Below are 20,284 nucleotides of genomic sequence, written 5' to 3' on the forward strand. Positions count from 1 at the left end.
CTCTTATCTGCACTATATTGAATTGTTAACTGTTAGTGGGTGTTTTATTGCACTGCTGTTGTAAATTAACCTATATTGAACCTGTTTGCCAATTTGTATGCATTATGTATAAAAAAACAGTGTGATTCCGTTATTTCAAAACAAAATTCAAACAGTTTGACCTAACAAAGATCCAAGATTAAATCTCTGGCATAGAGTAGGTTTTTCTTTATGACATTGCTTACCTGACCCACAGAAAATTACGATCTGTAAATCCTTTCATCATATTCACCACCTTTCATCATCTCACACATTTATTTATCTTCAGGTGTCACATATTTTATTAATTGCAGAATCCAGCGGTAAGAGCTAGTTGTTCTTAGAAAAACATATTACCATGCAAAGTATTCTGGTCCCTATATATAATTATTTTCTATCATATCCCAAAGGCCACATTAAAGTTACAATGGAAATTGCAATTGATATAATAATAATAATATGATTCTACACACACACACATACACTCCCTTTGTGGCTGGTGTTGCATCTTGAAAGTCTAAGTTGAAATCTTAAAGGTTTCACTCAATGTTTCCCCCAAGCTAGCAAAAAGGACTTCAAATATAATAGACACCCACAGTACATTTTCAAACGTGTCATCTACAATAATGTGCATTAAAAGCGAGTAAAAAACTACTCTATATAGCTTGTAAAACGCTTAATTGAACAAACTCAACTTAAAAGTGCAGCTTCTTTTGTTATTTGAATTATGAATAAACGTACAAACTGATCATAACATTTTTGATGTGCTGTCTACTTATGACTGTTTCATGGTGGATGGTGTGGTCACAGTAGACCCCAGAGCAATAAAACACCACATGAGCAGCCGGAGCACAGGGACTAAAGTGAGGTATCGGGCAGGTGCACGTCGGGACAAAGAGACAGAAGCAGCAGGATGCATGGACACGATTTCACACACGTTTCATCTATGGATTCTTGCTTCACTCGCGGCCTCCTCCCACGATCTGTAGCAGGAAGCTGAACAGGTAGATGATGTCCAGGTAGAGGCTGAGGGTGGCAAAAACATATTCCTCTGGACTCAGAGAGTAGCGCTTGTTCCCCAACAACAGCTGGGTGTCGAATGCTAGGAACTGTGGCGGAAAGTGAGACGGATGGACAAGGAGAGAAGATGAGTAGGGATACAAATTTAAAAAACTTAACTTAACTTACAATAATGAGGCTTTTCACACTTATTCTCACCAGAGTAAACATGATGGCCCCTAGCACAGCATAAGTGGCATGTAACCAAGGAACCTGTGGGGCCAAAAAAAAGCATTACAAAACACTGTTAAGAAGGATAACAGGATGCTAATTTAAGAAAAACCGAGCAGTGCTTTGCAAGATTATGTGAGGATAATCTCTTCATGTTATCGCACAGACACATATGCAGCCAGCAGGCCCTGCGGCTTTGACCTGCAGCCGGCGTTTAGCTCGTCAGAAATCACAGCTACGTCAGACGTCCCTTACAGAGGGGTGCGTCCACTTACATATCCAAAGGGGACGACAATGGAGAAGGTGATGGAACAGAGAAGCATGACCACGCACAGAGAAAACAGGACGCCTTGACAGGAAGTGACGTCGATCTGCGGCAGGTGTGAGAGAGAGAGAAAACGCACAATGGATTTATTCATGAGTTGTTTGACAGCAGTCGAAAGTCTGGTTGAAGCATTTTCTGCTCACTTTGCTCTGGAAGCTGAAGATGGTGACAGAAAGACACACCACGGCTGTGATTCCCAGACACAGAACCACGGATTTGGTGTTGTAAAAGCTGGAGGGAGAGAAGGAGTCTTTTATTCTGAAAAGGATGAGTGAAGCTCAATGTGAGCACACATTGTGCATTTACCTCGACACGAATCCCATCATGGAGGCCATGCTCAAAGTCTGGGGGGGAAAGTAAAGATTATTACCACAGTTATGTTGAGTCTGTGGGTTAAGGAGAGCATTTTGTGTTCTGTGATGAGGAAAAATACTCACAAAGAGAACCAACAAAATGATATTCCAAGGAAACTGCCTCCTGTTTGGGTAAAAAATAAAAGTATATTCATAAATACAAACACAACTTAATGAATATGTAAAATAAATATGTGGGTTGCCAGTTATGTTACCTCAGCTCTCCACAGCAGGACAGTGCGATGTAGGTGGCGAAGAAAACCAGACTGGCAGAAAAAGAGAAGATGATGATGAAGATTAGTAAAGTCCTAGAAAAGTCCGAGACTATTACCTGAAGTGTTTTGTCTTTTCACTCACTAAGACGCCATGTACAAGCCTGGGTGGGTCTGGATAAAAAACCTCACGGGTGCACTGTAGAGACAAAACATACATGCATTCAATTCAGATATTAATCAGCAAGTGGTGAAAACTACAACTTGTGTTATCAAAAGAGTTCTCTTACCAAAATGTGAAGAGAGCAACAATGGCCACTGTCACTAACAGCTGAACCATGAGGATGGAGTAGACCTGCAGGAAAACGTGCACAGTATCAGAGCAGTGGAGGAGTAACTGTGATCATGGCTTTGTGCCGGTGTCACTGGCTTCACGCATTTACCTTCCGGATGAAGGTCCGCCTGATGTTCTTGTCGTCAAACACAAACTGGGCCTCCATCTCCTCGTAGCCTGCAGAAAGAGGCGAGCGGGAGACATGGGAGGATACGTACGTGTGAAGTCACGACTTTCAAAGTGGAACAAGTGCAATTTTATTATGATTAATAATCAAGATTGCAAATGGAAATGAAACGACATATGTAATTGTAATAAAAGGAGATTACTTTGACTCAAACAGGTATAAAGTCCATGTAGTCGCTTTTACCTGCGGTCGCCTCCTGATAGCTCGGAGGCTCTTTATCATCACACACCTGATGAAAAGAGAAATACAGTTTGTAGGGTCATTACAATTTTTCAATCCGATGCAACGGTCTTCGTATTCACTGCACAATTAAAAATACATTTGTGTACTCAGAGAGACCCACAAACCAGCTCAGTGCTAACTTTGCTTTCACCTTTTGTTTACATGAGACATTTAAGTCTATGACGCATTCAACGTCACTGTTATTGCGTCCAGACGACAATTTCCTATAACGCATTTGTCCACCAAACCGCCTGCATGTTTGATTAGTTCGAATGATTAGGATGGAGGTGATGGGCCTCCATTTTTTATTTAGGCAGCACAGATAGCACTATAGTGTACAGAGCCAAGATGGACCAATGCTCTTTATATGAGGTCTTTTGTTCACCTTACATCATTATGTTGTTGACGTTTTTTAAACTTTTAAGCCCAGCTCCCGTGTCCTTAAAATATATAACAGAAACAGGCAAATCTTATATCCACCACCCTGTATAATCTGTGCCTGCTATGAGCTCAATTTTGACCCCAAAAAAACAAATTTACATATTGAATTTGTCCCAATGTCATTGTTCTTTACAAACTACCACTAGATACTGTATATTTTATTACTAAGGTTAGTACAACTATAAGGCCAAAACGTTTCCAAACGTACCTTTACCTTCTTCATGATTTCTTTCCCTTTTAGACCTTTTAATTTGCTGTTGACGAGTAAAATAGTTTTCCTGTCTTTCAAATCCTGTCTTGTTTTCCTGTCTTGTTTTTGAGTGGTCCAAAGCACTGCGAGCTGCGGCCATAAAAGGTTGCTTGTACATTAGTTGTTGCTCTAAATGTGTCTGCAGTGTCCGGATTACACTGAAGCTTTATAGGCCTCCACGAGGATAATCCCTGTCTAACCCTGATCCCATGGCACCCCTATTCTGTCACTAGTGAGGTCGCTCCAGAAATGTCCAGGTAGTCCACGAGCATTGACGTGAAGCTGGACCGTACCACTGCCTTTGCTCAACAGGGGTGTCCTTTAGGTCTTCTTCTCAACAGTGTACCGGGACAGTTGAAGACTCAGCGGACATACCTGCGTTACATAACTATTTGTCTACACTTTTGGGGATAAAGATGATCTGCATATATTTATGATGCGTAAGAATATAACGTCAAAACAAACAAGCACTGACGCTTTTACGTATTAACATGTCGAGTGACAATATCATAATAATTTATGATGAATGACCTATTTGTGTTTAATGTGTTTATTTAACAGTGACCTCTTGAGCTTTCTGGGCGACATCCGTTACGTAAGTGTGTAACGCACATCAGACTAATGCGATTGAAGTTAAGAACATTACGCAGCTAGTAAGATTTGTCGGCATCTTTTAACTCCTCTTTTTAAGCGTTTAGAGGAAAGGTGATATTTCATGAAGCTTTTTGTCAGTGCAGATCATCGAGTGAGCCGTAAAGATCGACCACTGATCACATCCCATTGATGGACAGTAAAAATGAACGAAGACAAGTCTGCTCTGGAGCTCTATAGAGAATGTTTGGATGACAACTCTGATGATTTTGGCGCGCATGAAAGATGCGACACACGAGACTGGCAGCTAGAAGTGGCTACTAGCTAACGGTGCTAACGCAGCTAACTGCTAAAGAGTCGACCGAGCTCCGCTTCAATGACGACACTGTCGGCCACTTTCAGCTGTAACCGTATGGCCGTATGGGGACATTAGGTGTAGCTGCCCCACTACAGTAGGCCGGTGGTTTGCTTTGACGTTTGCTCCAATCCTCCGTCCATAAAACTGCTGCGCACGCTTCCCTCCTGTTGCCACTAGGTGGCACCAGCAGACCGGTGTTTGCTAGAGGAAGGACCCCCGCGACACACACGTAGTACGCATTGACAATTACGTCCATAACAAAACGACAAGATTCCTGTAAAAATGTACATTTGAAGATCTGCAATTCAATGACGGCTAATCAGACTCTATCTGCTGGTGTGATATAATCAAAGGCTCCTGATCGGCTGCTTAACGAATGGTGAGATTCTTTGAACTTTGACCCCGAGGTGTGCGGCTCCTTTGAGATGCACTTTGTAACACCACAGAGATGCTGACTCCTTGTTGTCACTACGCGTCTTGTCCGATAGTAGCTGTTACTATTGATGGACGGAATGGACCTTTGGTGTGTAAGAATAACCAAATGATGTTGAGTGCTCCTGTTGTTCACATCCCTTCCAGCAGGTGGCGTATGAGGACCTCGACACTTGGAAATGTCTGGAACACTGGTTCGGTCACAGCTCAAGCAGGATATTTTTTGCGTTGAAACGCTTTACTTGTTCTTCTTTTCCTACTGCATCATTGGAAATAAACGTTTGGCTGTTTTAAGTTGAAAGATGCCCGACAGGTTATTTGTATTTCTTGGCACGGAGGCATGGAGACGTGCTGTACTCTGCTATTGCTTAGAGTTTGTTTTACTGCCCGATAACCACCTGATGCAGTGGGGATTTATTGCTTTTACATTTACTGTTGGATATGTACCGCCTGATATTCATATGATGAGTCACATGTTCTCTTGAACTTTCTCCTTAACCGTAGTCAATAGGTTTACTAAGGAGCAAACGTATATCTCTGCATAAACCCCTGCTATTTGCTGTCAACAAGGAGTAAATGTATTTGTATGGTTTTGAATTAATTTAAGGCTTGATTACTGCTAAAAAGGTCTTTTTAAGTATAGATCTCAACTCTGACATCTGACTGACGTATACAGACCGTATCTGTTCACGTCGGTCCAAACAATGACTCAGCTTATTGTGTAGACTTTTGAAGGCTGCAGTTGCTCGTTATGGAAAATGTTCCCAAACATTTATACCGATGTGTTTTTCCGAGGCCTTCCAGCAGACTCTAGTGATAGCGGTGGTGCCGTCTTCTCATCGTGCTGTCTGGTACCTTTAATACTCAAATCCCAAATCAACATACAGTGCATAATGTATACCCTGATTAAGAGTCTTAAAAGTCGCAGTCTAGCTCGAAAGTCGTGCTGGAAAGTCCAATAATCACCCAGGTTTTTATTTATCAACAAAAGGCTGCACGTTCCTCTTTTAAAATGGCCCGGTACTTCTACCCATGGTGCCAGGTACACCATCAAGTCCACAGAACTGTCTCCCAAAACACTTTGGTCTTATCCACATTCCTCGCAGCATATTGCAGTGGACTTTAGATGTTCCTTGTGTTCTAAAGGGGAGTGCGGCCATGGAGTGCACACTGGTACCATCTCCATCAGGTCATGCTTGAGGTGTCCTCCAGGCACACAGGTTTTCTCTTAGTTCTCAGTCGCCACATTCCTTGGATGAAATGTCAGGCTTTCTTCCCCAGGCCACGCAGGTTTGCAGCTGTTCCATAAATTTACATAAATTCCATACAACGTTACGTTTTTGGGGAAATCTTTTTATACTCAAGGCCCTTCATGTGTCGTGAAATAATATCCTCTCAGCTATTTGTAATACCAAATTAAAAATGTTCCGTGTTCATTTTATAACTAAAGGTATTAAGAAGTAAACCGCAGTTATCTAAATCCTGCTCTTTGAAGAATAATGTTTTTCTTAATGGATACATTAAATAATTTAAATATTTATGATTGCAACCGTATAAAGCATTTATATGGCGTTTTGTTGCGTTTGCTCAGCAAAGTCAGTGTTTGTTGAGACATTCTTTTAACTAGTTTTACGTGTCATCGCACACTCAAAAAATAAAATGGTGTTTCTTGTTTGTAATAAAGCCCCTAATGGCTCTCAGAAGAGAAGGGTGATTGGCTGATTGCCTCTGTTGCTAGGCGACGGCTTACCGTAGGAAAATGGAGAAAAAAGATGGACACAGGGTGAAATGCTATATAACATTATTTAATAATGAATCTTCATGGTGTAACCATAAAACATTTACAAAATATTCACACGGTGATGCAGTCAGTCGACAATACATTTATTTCATTTATATATATTCAAATAAAAAGTTTATACTCTATGTTTGAAATGCTATTTTCTCTTTGCAGTCTGTAGATCAATCTATTATGGGTGATATACATACAATAATTCAATACAATTTACATATGCAATAATCTGCCAACTAACAAGGACCAAGAATAAAGATTATATACAAAATTTACAAGGAAACACCTTAGCATATATCCCATCAGGCACGGTCTGAAATGACCGATAATTTCTCCCTGATTAACGCATAGAAATATAATGCATTTACTCATTTCTTAAAAATGTTATACATTTCTAAATCACAAATGGGTGATTCTCATAAAGATTGAGTGAAAACAGCTTATGTCATTTCAACAGGGCACCAACAAACCGCCCTCCCAACTGTGTGTTAGACATTTCTATTGGTATGGACTAGACAATGTGTGGAAAGTGCCCTTTACACGTTGTTCGTAGCAGAAATGTACAGTAAGAAATCATTGTTGGGGATGGTTTGTACATGATTCCTTTTTCTCTGGGCGACAGTGTGCGCTTCCCTCCTGTTAGCTTTGTGTGCTGGGATGTGAGTACAAAGTCTTGCGAGGGACTACGGGCTCTGGCCTCTTTTTGGTCTTCAGCACAAACTCCCCGATGGGAGAGGTGATGACTTGGTGGTTGGATGTTGACTCGAAGCACCCAAGGAAGAACGTAGTTTGTGTTTTAATGTTTGTTTGAGAGATCCTGGAACTGGAGGAAGACTAAGTCCAGGAGCCTCCCCCCTTACCTACTTTTTAATTTATTTTTTATTTTTTTAAGTTCACCCTCTTATGGCATCAGACTTGATGATTTGAAGCTCCAACAACAGCTGACCCTCATGCAGAGGCCAGTGGTCTGTATGTGGCAGGCCGGGGGTGCCATGGGGAGCAGGGAGGCTCCCCACAGCAAATAACTACGGAAGCTTTTGGCTCTTTGAGCTCAAGGGTCTATGCGGAAAGCTAGGAGCTTGTCAGAGTGGTGGTTGTTCAGGGTGCGCAGGTCGGGCAGGCGGAGCAGCAACTTCGGGAAGAGGGTGCTATCGTCCGGGCGGCGACTGGAGGTGAGGGAGCGCAGAGCTTTTATTAGATTCTCCTGCAGTTGCTCCACTGCTGCCACCTCCACGATGCCCGAGCGATCTGTTCGAAAAGGAGGGAGAGGGGGGAATCAGTTTAGAGGCAAGGAAATATGTGCATCAAATACGTGTACATGTATTAGTGTGCCTGCTTACCGGCAGAAACCAGCACGACAGCCATAAAAAGAGCCATCTCGTCTGGCTCCAGACACAAAGACCCGAGCTTCTCGCTGAATTCAAACATGGCGTCGAGTAAGGAGCCCATGCCAAGAGCCCGAAGGGATGCCAGTGAGTACGTCTGCCCATTGAGGAAGGTCACCGTCCTCTCCTTGGGGTCAAACAGTGAGCAGAATCTCACCATCAGAACCTGTGGACGAAAACAGACCAAATGAGCATCAGAAAACAACAACAACCTCCAAACGGTCGGAAAGAAAGTCAAGAAAATGTCCCACGACAAATCATTCTTAGCTGTGCTGTACCTGGAAAGTGCCCGATTTGAGCAGCATGACCTGATCATGCTGGCTGAGGGACTGGAAGCCCGGGATGCTCTTTGCAAACTCCACCACTTCTTTAACAGCAGGGGTGAAGCACTGGGAGAAAGACTCCCACACCTCCTGACTGGAGCGACTGGCCGGAGCCACGGGGCACGAGTTGAGCGGACACGCCTGCAAGACGAGAAAGGGAGCAGAGAGCACAATAAGTCCAACAGACCTTTTTCAATGATATCCAACTGGCTGAAATGAAAACTTCATTTCAAATCAAAAGAAAAAGTCTCACCAGCACTTTGGCCCCTCCGTTCAGCTTCCAGGGGCAGGGGCTTTGGCTGCGGGAGTCGCTGGCTGAGTAATTGGCCGAGTAGGCCTGAGAGGACAGGCGGCCGCTGACGGGGCACCGATTCTGATTGGAGAAGGTGTACTTGGCGTTGTCGACCACGGCGCCGTTGCCGTTGTTGTTGCCGGCGGAAACGGGGCAGCCCGTGGGAACGTGGTAGCCGGCCTGCTCCCCGAGGACCGTGTGGTGGGTCTGGGTCGACGAGTGCGACAGCGAAGGCTGCTGCGCGGAGCTGTTGTGGAAGCAGGAGGTGCCCGCGGCCATCTTGGGCGGTTTCTCGTCTCTGCTCATTAGGTCGCCGTGGTAAGACTGCGCGGCGGGGCCCGCTCCGTCGCTCGTCTGGCCGTGTGGACTGCAGGGGGCGTCGGTCGGAGGCGACACCTCCATGTCCATGGAAGCGGATTCGTTGAGACTGTTCATGTAACTCTGCATCTCGTCCAGCAGTCTCTGCTTCTCCCGCTTGGGAATACGCCCAAAGCGCACAGCTGGAGGAGGAGAGAAGCACTCTGCGTTAGACTTCCCCGGCGACGAGGGTTGATATCGCTGCCAGCTCCTCGCTGGCGACATGTTATCTGACACGAGTGACAACATCAAAGATGGTAGAGAAGCAGACACTTTGTCCTAATATCGGTTCCTTTCTGGGGATTACTGACGCCGATGAGTCTCTGTTGTTTCACCACAACGTGGACTCGTCTTATCCGACTGCCTCAACCTTTACAATCCTCCCCCTCCCTCCCTTTTCAATTGTGCACTTCTTCCGACATTCCTATTTATAGCGCGCTGTACCATCTTCCAGTTAAACATTCCATCTCTAAGTTTCTGTGGAAGTAGGTCACTGGGTCAATAATGCTAAACTTAATTCAGTTTGGAAAATGACAGGAAACGAGATGTGGAAAGTTCAAACCGACGAGTGAGGCAGGTAGGAGAAGGGAAGAGACAAAAGGTTGAAAAAGGATGGTCAAAGTGGATTTGCTAGCAGTTATCATGTTGTCAAAGACATAGACTAAAAGAAGCTTTGAGAGTCTATATTATTATAATTCTATGTTTCTAAAGAACCAATAACAATGGATTTCCCTTTTCATTTACTTTGCGTGTGCAGAAAATGAAAACATGGTAATCAACAATAAAGTTTCAAGCAGGTGAATGTTTTTTTTTTTAGGTCAGCTAAAAATGTTAGCTCCGGAAAAACATGATTTATCATCACCTAGTTTAGCTGCGTCCCGAGAGATGGGAGTCCTGCGGTGAAATGATGCAGTAGAGCGGATCAACTGCAGTAATGTTATTTTATATCAAGTCGAGCGCTGTAGGTTCTCAATAAGACGACAGCATAATATTATGTCTCAAATGATTGATTGTTAATATCAATGTTACAAATAGGTCACATCTCAGTGGACGTGCATGTTAACCAACAACTGTGTGCCCCAGTTTCCCAGAATAAACTATATTTGTCACAGTTTCTCCAAGACTGATGACCACTGGGACTCGAAAGCTCGTCTTGCTATAAATCAGACAGTAGGGCAACAAGAGAGGACGTCAGCGAGAACCAGGGACAAAAAAGGAAAGATAAAGGGAAAGTTAAGTTGTGTGAAGAGGAGCTGAACAAATTCCAACGAGAACCTGTATTTCTTCAAAGACACCTTAAATCCTCTCCTCTACACTGAGAAAACCAAAGTGGACATCACTGTCTCTCACCATCTCTGGACATGCCCACGGAGAGACACTTCTTGAAGCGGCAGTGCTGGCACCGGTTTCTGTTCATGCGCATGATGAGACAGTTTTCGTTCTTCACACACATCTTGTAGTGGATGTTCTGCTGAATGCTGCGTCGGAAGAAACCCTAGAGACGGCACGGGAAGAAGAAAAGGGCTTTAAAGAGGCTCTATTGTGGCAATGGAAAGACGTGATGTAGTACTATTGGCGCGCGGTCTCTCACCTTGCAGCCCTCACAGGCGTGCACGCCGTAATGGAACCCAGAGGCGATGTCGCCGCACACCTTACACAGAAGCACCATACCTCCGGTTTCTATCAAAGAAGCACACAGCCGTCATCAGAGAGAGAAACACAGCGACAGGGTGCTGGAGGGGGAAGTAGGGAAGCGAGTGGGTACTTACTGGTGAACGTGCCCGTGAAACCACAAGGCCTTTTGGCCACTGTGGGGTGGCTGAAGGTTGCGGACGACGCCGTCGTTATCTGGGCCGCGGCAGCGTTGTTCGCTTCGGGAAACTGGAAGACCAACTTCGGGGAAGGCGTCCCCCCCCTGCGCTCCCCTCTCTGCTTCAGGGGCCCGATCTCCTGAAAGGAGACACCCTCTGGGGAGGAAGGCTGCGAGTGGGAGGAGGGAGACTGGGTCTGGTAGCCACTTGAGGGGCTGCCAGGACTCGGGCTGGCGCTGCCGGACGAGCCGGCGTACAGGATGACACCACCTGGAAGAACAGAGAGAGGCACAGAGCTCAGCGGGCCGATCTTCATCTGGGGCGTGTTGGACAACGTGAGCGGGGGGGTGCCAGCGTCGAGCAGTGCTCTACTTAGCACACGCAACCCTCTGATCGACGTAACATATCTGATGAATCATTTTGAGAAAGCGTTGGGTAGTCTTTTGTTTTTTTGTAGGTGATCATATAACAAGACAGGCTTTGTCGTGGCAACAGGCGTGTCGCTTTAAGCGGTTGGTTTCATGCGAGTAGATGCTGATAAACGTGCAGGAAGGCGGATAATGATCCTTACGTGTTGACTGGACCAACAGCCACACGTGGCTTATCTAACCAGAAAAAGATTAAGGCTAAATGTTACGTCCGATAAGGGATGTTTACTACAGCAGCTACATTTCTGTGATACAACAGCCTGCAGTGCGTTATTATTTCCCAACAACGCGCGTTTTCAGGACAAAACACGCAGCAAACGTCTGTGGAATAGTAGCCCTAAAATGAGTCACCACACATTCCACATTGAGCCACACACCAGCTTTTGTTTAGGATTTGTCATCGAGTAGGAAATGTCCTTAGAGCCCTCAACGCAACACCCATCCGCCCCCCTCTGTTTCGAACACAGTGTTCTTCCCGGAGATAAAAGCCTGCCCCTCACGTGCAGGCTCAGCCAGCCGGCTCCCCGCCCTCCCCGGTCTTTCCTCCTCTCCTCACCCCCTCCCTTCTTCTCTATCCTCCTCCCCCTTGCACCCCTCCTCCTCCCTCCCTCGGGCTGCGGGCATTCAGACCCATCTACCCGCCAGCCACCTGACCGAGAGCTCACATGGACTCTTGACACAGTTCCCGCCCGGCTCACAAGGCTCTTTTTGCGCAGTCCCGTGTAGACAACAGCAGCAGCACAATAACAAGCGCCATGCAGGGCACATCACGTTTGAGCACAGAGGGCTGCGGCTACAGCAGCAAAGCAAAGCCGCCTCAGCGCTCCTCGTTCCACAGCACAGTCACGTTGCCTCTGGCCATTATCTTGATGCATTTAAATGAGGCTTTTTAGCATTTTTATTGTACGCACATAGCACATCTGTTAAAAAGGATGGGGAAAATAGCATAGACAAACTGTTTTTCCACAGAATGACTTGAATTTAAATTATCATAGCAATACATATTAAAATAACAATCTTGGGAATCTCTTCTAGTGGAATATTCCTTCTCATTCCCATATGATGATCCTCTGATTCAGGGCAGAGTTTGCCCTCCAGTTTTATTTGCAATTAGATCACTGTGTCAGCCGGGCGTCTCAATACCTTGGCATGAAAGTCTGCTAACCGAATGATTTCCCACATAAGGAGACGGCACGCTCCACATTTATTCATTATCATGATGTGCGTCACGTGCAGACAGAGGTTTTCACTGCAGGACGCGATGTCTGGCCGAAACGTTAAGAGAGGGGCGGCATGATCCCAATTAGTAACAAAAATCCTTGGATTGTCTCGCCTGTCATTCTGTGCACGTTTCCTCTCAAGGACTTTAAATCTTTGAAGAGCCCCCCCCCTTCCCTCTTTGTGCTCTCTCTCCTTGAAGAAACACGTGCCGCACTTCTGTTTATCTCTAAGTGCCTCCTTAATTCCCCGGCTCACACGTGTCTAAGCTGAGTGCGAGGTGCTCTGGGCCGAAGGGGGGATAGGAGGGGGGGGGGGGTCCTTTGTGGTAGTGGGAGCTCCAATATCAGCCAGACTGTGACGTGTCGTTCCCTGTGCGTAGTGTGTGTGGAGCACAAAGCTTTTTTTATACGGGCATGTGTATCCTCTGCTGCGGCGTTACATGAGCTCCATTCTCTCTTTTCTACATCCACAATCGCACCTTCGCACCTTCCCCTCCCCATTAAAAAAGACATTCCACATTGTGTCTCCTCCTATACGCATTTCCTGGAATCCGGTGTGCCCGGGTGCCAGATTGAGCTCCGGGAACGTCATCCGGGCTTTACTCAGGCACAGGTTACGACATGTGACCTGTGGATACACAGAGCCACAAGAAGCACAGAACAAACAACCCGGCCCTCCGCCCCTCCCTTCTGCCAGAGCTCCATGAACTCGCACTCATGTGTTTCCACCCCCCTCTGGGCATGAATGCACGGCAGGCATGTATATGCGGCGTGCGCATACGTCCGTCTGGGAGGGAGACGCCCCCACTATTAACTGTAAACTAGGTTGTCCTCTTTCGTGTGAACATTTGCAACTGTGGGTGGGCAGTTTAAGCCCCACTCCACGTGAAACAGCTGGCCCCCCATGTCATGTGTCTATTTATGAAGCACAGGGTTGGGTCTCTGGCGTTGGAGAACAAAGGGCAACATTTACTGTATATGGAAAAGGTCTATTATCAATAATATATTATATATATATATATATATATATATATATATATATATCTGAAACTCCAATGGAGGCCGTTCCAGTTTGAATCCTAAGGAGTCATGAAGTGCCAACGTTAGGTACTGTGGGTTTACCCGTGCATATATAATAGACCGTAGCAGGTCGTTCCTAATCCGGGGATAGAAATACTATCTGCCACGTGAATCAAACTCAGCTTTTATTATATATTAGCTTGTTGTCTGATTGTCTTTTGAGGAACCAACCAGAAGGAATCCGGTTTCAGGATTCTACATTGAGTTTATTGTTCCCACTGGTGTCAATGACACCCAATACATAAGGGACATTTTTTTCTGCCTTCTGGCATAATGAGAATACACGGCTTGGATGACATATCGTTTTGATGACTGAAGGCTGTAACGCTCGGGCCACAGCGGTGCTTCTGAACCCAGGAGGTTGCATGTTCTAATTCAACACCGAACACAACACATTCACAGCAGTGATTATGCGGTTTAATTTTCAACCAATATGGTGGAAATGACAACGGTTGATTACGTTTGCTAGAATATAGTGCAATGATAGAGTTTTAGATATAGTGCTAATAAGTCTGGATTCTTTTGTGAATAGCCTATACCTCTATTGCTCAATGCCCGCATGATAAGGTTTCGTTACGGCGTCTGGTTATCGTCGCTCAAAACACTTAAGTGCGTGCGTGCAGGAACTGTACCCAAGACCCAGTTTGAACGCAATCGAAAGTAGGTTAAAATGTCCTTTTGATACCAAACGACAACACCCCGTCAGATAAGGTCCATCACAGCTACTATTCAAACCGGTGAAAGTAACCATGAGGAAAGAAAAGGCCGCTAAACCTCTGTGACCCACTGACCAAGCTCTCAGTAGATGGAGAGGAATCCCCGTGCAAGCAGAGCGCGCGCGATGGAGAGGAACATTCGGGGGGGGCGGGTGTTCTCTTGAATCAAGCCTCGGCACGTGGATTGTTGGGCTGTACGCACGTGATGTCAGCTCGAGGCAACTGCGTGTTTAAAAAAAAAAAAAAAAAAGGAATCAGGCGCATGATTCCCAGGGTGCACCGGGCGGAGAGCGGATGAGAAGATGTGACGGTCGCAACGCGTCACGACGTCTGCGCGCTGCACGGTGACCATTGAATACATTGAGTGTATATTCATGTCGGGGGAGGAAGGGATGCATTTAACAAGTGACGTCGCTGTGTCACTTCAACGCGTGTTAACTCTGACACGTCATCTATTTTAGTCCGGGGTGGCCTGTAATCTATCTCAGCGCTATAAGAGGAGAAATAAACACGTGATTTCGCGTGTCCGCGGCATTCAATGCTTCTTATAGCCCACCGCCTACCCGAGCTGACAAAGAGGTTCATTGGTTTATATCGTTTTTATTTCTGACTCAGTGGGCTCAACTTCTCCCCCTCTAAAGCCCATTCACTCGAGTTTCGGAGTAGCTACACTTCTAAAGGCGAAGCAGACAATGAATCAAGCGCTGCAAGATAGAAACTTCGTCTGGACTAATGCGCCAAACCCGGAGCATCAATAACATAACATGCGAATGAAAAGACAGTAATGAGAATGACGACGTGCAGCGGGTCGGGGGGGGGGGGGGGGGGGGGGGGGGTGTCGCGCCTCGCGCAGGTTTGTTTACATGCAGAGAATCGGAAGTCCGCTGCAGAGATTGACGACAGAGGACTTCCCTCTCCGTGCGCTCTTCGCTTACTCCAAACCCTCGACTGTCTGCAGCCCACGAGCACCTGGCTGCGTGCCATGTTACACAGCCGAATCATATCTAAACCACCACCCTTTCACCCGGAATGATGTCGGATCCGGGAGCGGGACTGTAGCAGGGTTTACCGCAAGCTGTACAATATGTTTCACACATCGCAGATCCGGCTCGGCATGAATTAGGAATTGCACAAAGTGCATAAAACAATGAATTGCATTAGACCGTGTGAATAAAAGTGAAAGCAGGCAAAGATAAAGCACAAAGGGGCACACTCGCCATTCTCCGCCAACGAGCAGTTTTAATGTTGACAGATACAATTAAAAAGACTGCGCTAATAAAGCCTTTCAGAATTAACGAATCAATACGCAAGCTCAAAATAATATTAAATAGTTGACGTAGAGAAGTGTATTGGCATCTGAGCGGACTGCACCATTTCAATTTCACTGATTAACGTTATTGCTGTTTGACAAAAGGCAAAAAAATAGCATATTTCTAACGGATTCCAGGAAAACACACACACACATACATATATATGGGGCTATAAAGGTCACTCACCACCAGGACTGTGCTCCATGTTTTTTCCGGTAGGTTGATGCTGTTCGGTTGTTTATCGCGCGCGTCTGACGCCTTCGCTTCACACCGATGAGTGTCGTTGATATAGAACAGAGTCAAGAGTGTGAATCCGGAAGCTCAGACCAACAGCAGAGTGCGCGCGGGGGGCATCAGAGTTGATGAGGAAAAATCTAATTAAAATATTTTTTTCAGAGGGAAATTGGAGCAGGTCAGTAGGTTGCTCCGAATAACCTCCGAGGTGAAGAGACTGCGAATGACAGCTCGGCTCTCGGCTCCGCACACCTACGATGCAGCGGCGTCACTGACGGGCTCCTCTAACGCGCTCAGCCGCCGTGTACAGTCACCATCAAAACATGACCGGAGTGCAAGTAGTTCAAACGCCCCCACTCATCAATAGGCAACACGAGTCCTAAAATAACCAGCACGTTTTCAGGTCCCTGAGTGAAATGTGACCATTTTTTTCCCGTTTTTCTTTTTGTAGTCCCGTCAGCCGCGTCTCTCTCTCTTTCTCGCCCCCCCCCCCCCCCCGTTCACTCGTCCTCGGCCGTTCATTGGCTAAGAGCCGCGCTCGTCCGACATTGGAATGCTGGGTAAAGCTCTCCAGCATGTGCGCATGGCATGTGAGCTCGCTGCCCTACTGACACACATTTTATGCTAATGATCGCGATAAGGAGACGAGGAAACGAGAGGTCTCACTCCTTCCTCCTGCCCCGACCTGTGTCGCAGTTTGTTCGGTGAGGACAAACCATAATGGGTTTTAGCGGTATTGTGAAATACTTTTTCGGCGGTGACGTCACCGGTGGACACCAATACGTTTCCCTTGTTATCAAGAAAAGCAGAGCAAAGGTGACACGTCAATTCAAATGATCTAATAAGAGGTGCAGCCTACCTTTTAATAAAACATATAACACATATAGGTTAACATTGTATGTATGGTGAATCTAATCAGGTGTGTATATAAGCAAATCACTATAAAGCAGTATTAATGTTATATTAATACTTTCTAATATCGCGACATTTTAAAAAGGCTTTTTATTTATTCATTTTATTTGTATTTGCCTAAATGTATATATATATATGTGTGTGTGTGTTTTTTTTAATGAATTTATTAAACAGTTAAATACGTCTCTAATTAATAAGTAGGGTACAAGGTCGAGCTGCAACAAATAAAAGGTCTTGAATAAGACCTCATAAGACGGAGAAGGTGAGCGGCATTATGAGGTCAACGTGTCAGCGGCGATCCACGTGCCTCCCCTGTTCTCGGCATAACCGCATTAGCAGAGCGCATGCGCAGAGGCCAACGCCCACGCTGTCACCACAGAATCTGGGGCGTTCTTTGATCGACGAGGGGGCCCTCTTTCCAAGCAGAGGCGATCTTTGCTTGGAAAAGCTGGCACGTGTGCAGAGGGCGGTTCTCACCGTGACTCCCACCAGTTTCGCACAGCACCTCCTCCTCGCCATCACGTTTCTCTTCTCTCCGCAGATTGTGTGTTTGCATAAAGCCGAACTATCGCCGGAGATTGGCCGGAACAGAGTGAATGTAGGTCAAACATGCGCACCGCAAAATAACTCACATGCGTTCTTATAAAAAAAAAAAAAGAAGACGCGCTGTCCTTTCAGAGAGCACTCGGCTTAGCTGCGGGCAGGCACGTGGGAAATGAAGCTACTTTTAAGTCACGCAGCTCACCCCTTGGTGCATTTTGTTCACAACCATCTTATTCTTATTACGGTGAATAAGGCCGAATGAGAAACTCCTTGACATATTTCCTCTTCTAGGGAATTGGGCTATGGGGTCATAAAATATGTTCGACATACAAGGACAATGGACAACAAGATAGATAAGACAACATAGTGCAAGAAAATGGCGTGTTAAAGTTACATATTTACAATTTGACTTTAGGGTATAAAATATAAGGCTATGGGCTGGAGGGATATAGAATAAACCATTTTAAAAAAACGGATAAGAAGGCATTTAAATTAAAAATAAAGTGCACCAGCGAGCAGATAACAATACTCTACACAACTGTGTTGTGAGTGTATGTGAAAGTGACAAGTGTGTGTGTGTGTGTGTGTGTGTATGTGTATGTGGAGTGTGAAGGGAGAGGGATGGCAGAGTCAGTGGGGGATCAAATGATAGGACGTCCTCATAGACTTTAAATGTTTCTCTTTACTTTTGTATCCAATCTTTCCTCTGGGTTTTGACTCTGCCTGCTGCACATTGTCAGAATCCCCATCACAGCCTGTGTCCGAATCAGGGAGCAGGAAACCTTTGAGTGCTCTGCAGGTTTAGAAATGTGGGACACTGAGAGGACATTTCCTCCACTCACCTTGATTATCTGCACAAGTGCACGAGACGTATTTAACGGCCAATGTCTTTTGAACAGATCCAAGTTGAAGGAGATTAAAGTTACGCGACTACCTGACCTTGAAAGCCTCAATTTCTCATCGAAAAGAGAATTTATTAAGGGTGTGCTTATTTAGGGATTTAAATGAAATAGTGACAACCAACCACGTGTTCCAAAGTGTTTTACTAAAAATTAATTAGATGTATTTTAGATTAAATCACTCACCTGTATAGTTAAAAGCTCAACGTTGGCCTTAAACGTTAGAGTACTGCCAACACAATGGCATAAAATTATCAAATGATAATAGGATATTGATTATATGCCGACGATATCACACTAACGGGCTATTTGAGATTATTTATTTATTTTAATTTTGCTCTTTGAGGTGCATTTTGTTGCTAATGTGCTATAACCCAGCCGGCCAAAAGTCTGACTAACGGAAATACGACTGCTGGACTGCACAGAACAAAAAACTGAACAACTTCACATAATAAAGCTCATCTCTGCGGTACGTTTGTCCTTTAAGAAAGATCCATAATCAACAATTAACTTCAGCGCATGACTCATGAAACCGTTCATGCGGTGTATTTTTTTACCAAATAAGGTATTAATATTAACCAGTAACTCACTGTTCGTTCTGTATGTATTTCACTCATTTAAATGAAACACATTTTCTACAGTTTGGAACAATTCAACGTTTAATGTGGAATGAATGAATAAATCGGTCGATAAATAAACACCACAGTCTGAGGCTTTGAGCTCCTGAACAGATGCAATAAGTAGACAAACAGCGCGTCCCTGTGGTGTAAATGAGTACTACAGCCTCACATCAGGGGAACTCGCCAGATGTTGTTGTTGCTGTCATACGAAGACGCAATGTACTGGTGACTTTTACAAGTGTTGCATTGCAGCAGCTGCATCGTGGAAACTTACCAGGATGTTTTGATAATGACAAAAAAAATGTTTCATGGTTTGGGAAAATATGTAATGTGTTTGCTGAACCACAGTTCATCGGTGGAGCGTTGGTGTCACGTCACTGTGCTCGCCTTCCTTTTTAGCAACAATATTGCCAGGGGGAAAATACATCCTTCCCCTCCTGTGCTTCTCACTCTTTACTCTCCACAAGGTGGCACTACTTGTTTGTGAAAGCTCTTTGAGTTGTCCATTGCATCAAGTTCACAAAGTCCTCACAAGGTCTACTTTTATTGGCGGAAGGGCTTTAAAGCCTCTGCAGGCGTAACCAGCAGCTTATGTGTGGAGGCGTGTGTTTACTGCATCAGTAAAGATGCAGGGGGATCACGATGAATTAGCATTGATGCTCCAATTAAAGTTGTTAATGCCATAGAAATATAAGCAGACACATTTCATTACCTCTGTGTGGACACACTGTGTTGAGGTCAGCAGAACTTCACTCATTGCATCTTATTTGCCTGGAAGGTATCTTTTGTCATCTTTGATAACTGCAGTGCAAAGCCTGCACTGTATTGATTGCTTTGCATGTAAACTGAAATCAATGTAGAGGCAGCCTACACAGAGCTCAAGTTAAAACCCACAGCCTGGGGTTAGATTCAACATGAGGTTTATTACGCACCCTGCCTCTTTAGAATACTCACTTTATCAGTACAACCAAACAGACTAAAACATTAAGCGGCATATAGTAGACTGAAATGAGAAAGGAACAGCACAATAGTCATATGACTTGACATAATAACTGAATTGACCTTGAAGGATATTCTTTCTTTCCCTTTCCAGCGGAAATACAGAAGCGTCTCCTCTGGACAGGAATGGGATTCATTTCCCTTCAGGAGAGGTGAGTTAAAATACCTAAACACAACACCACCAGATGGACAGTTTTACAAAGGCATATATCCAAGAACAGACAAGACTGCAAAAATATGGATATAAAAACTTTTACATTTTAGAAGTTATCTTAATCCTAGTGCCGCGTCTGACGGGCCGACAACAACAGCCTCTCGGCAGACGCACAGCGGGTGATGTGAAAGGCGAAGCAATTTAAAAACAATGAAACCAGCGGAATAGCTGCTTTGTTGCGTAGTAAGAACTAACC

At 45.0% G+C, this 20,284-nt stretch overlaps 3 protein-coding genes and 1 long non-coding RNA gene across 5 annotated transcripts in view; 2 read left to right on the top strand and 2 right to left on the bottom strand.

The window, feature by feature from the left end:
* Positions 1-292: 292 nt before the first annotated feature.
* faim2b (Fas apoptotic inhibitory molecule 2b) lies at positions 293-3,916 on the bottom strand. Of its 2 annotated transcripts, none has more exons than XM_040204202.2 (12): positions 3,531-3,916; positions 2,843-2,888; positions 2,582-2,649; positions 2,429-2,493; positions 2,284-2,337; positions 2,142-2,192; positions 2,011-2,050; positions 1,880-1,917; positions 1,717-1,804; positions 1,524-1,619; positions 1,237-1,290; positions 293-1,127 (listed from the first exon to the last, which is right to left on the bottom strand). In XM_040204202.2, the coding sequence occupies exons 1-12, from the start codon at positions 3,543-3,545 to the stop codon at positions 978-980; spliced, it is 765 nt and encodes a 254-aa protein (XP_040060136.1). In that variant the 5' UTR covers positions 3,546-3,916; the 3' UTR covers positions 293-977. The 2 variants fall into 2 exon arrangements, with proteins under 2 accessions (XP_040060136.1, XP_040060137.1); XM_040204203.2 differs by having other exon boundaries at positions 3,537-3,737.
* Positions 3,917-4,150: 234 nt separating this feature from the next.
* LOC120835345 (uncharacterized) lies at positions 4,151-5,248 on the top strand. Its single transcript, XR_005714561.2, has 2 exons — positions 4,151-4,900; positions 5,101-5,248. It is a non-coding gene; the product is annotated as an uncharacterized LOC120835345 (long non-coding RNA).
* A 1,489-nt stretch (positions 5,249-6,737) lies between these two features.
* Positions 6,738-16,593, bottom strand: LOC120835309 (nuclear receptor subfamily 1 group D member 1). Its single transcript, XM_040204158.2, has 8 exons — positions 15,854-16,593; positions 10,872-11,183; positions 10,694-10,782; positions 10,453-10,597; positions 8,707-9,245; positions 8,409-8,594; positions 8,086-8,296; positions 6,738-7,993 (listed from the first exon to the last, which is right to left on the bottom strand). Exons 1-8 carry the CDS (start codon positions 15,870-15,872, stop codon positions 7,797-7,799), a joined length of 1,698 nt encoding a protein of 565 aa, XP_040060092.1. The 5' UTR covers positions 15,873-16,593; the 3' UTR covers positions 6,738-7,796.
* Positions 16,594-17,254: 661 nt separating this feature from the next.
* LOC120835317 (retinoic acid receptor gamma-B) overlaps positions 17,255-20,284 on the top strand; it is a 36,251-nt gene continuing 33,221 nt past the window's right edge. The window contains exons 1-2 of the mRNA XM_040204170.2: positions 17,255-17,411; positions 19,969-20,026. The gene's annotated coding sequence lies outside the window, so the exon portion shown is untranslated. The remainder of the gene's footprint in view (positions 17,412-19,968; positions 20,027-20,284) is intronic.

Source organism: Gasterosteus aculeatus, chromosome 17 (assembly GCF_964276395.1).
Source record: "Gasterosteus aculeatus chromosome 17, fGasAcu3.hap1.1, whole genome shotgun sequence".
NCBI lineage: Eukaryota > Metazoa > Chordata > Actinopteri > Perciformes > Gasterosteidae > Gasterosteus > Gasterosteus aculeatus.

Coding starts and splice junctions, on each gene's coding strand:
- faim2b (XM_040204202.2), bottom strand. Junction 1,918..2,010: donor TCATTTTGTTGGTTCTCTTT/GTGAGTATTTTT, acceptor TTTCCCCCCCAG/ACTTTGAGCATGGCCTCCAT. Junction 1,291..1,523: donor TTGTCGTCCCCTTTGGATAT/GTAAGTGGACGC, acceptor TTGGCCCCACAG/GTTCCTTGGTTACATGCCAC.
- LOC120835309 (XM_040204158.2), bottom strand. Junction 10,783..10,871: donor TTTCACGGGCACGTTCACCA/GTAAGTACCCAC, acceptor CTTCTTTGATAG/AAACCGGAGGTATGGTGCTT. Junction 9,246..10,452: donor CGTGGGCATGTCCAGAGATG/GTGAGAGACAGT, acceptor CTCCTCCTCCAG/CTGTGCGCTTTGGGCGTATT.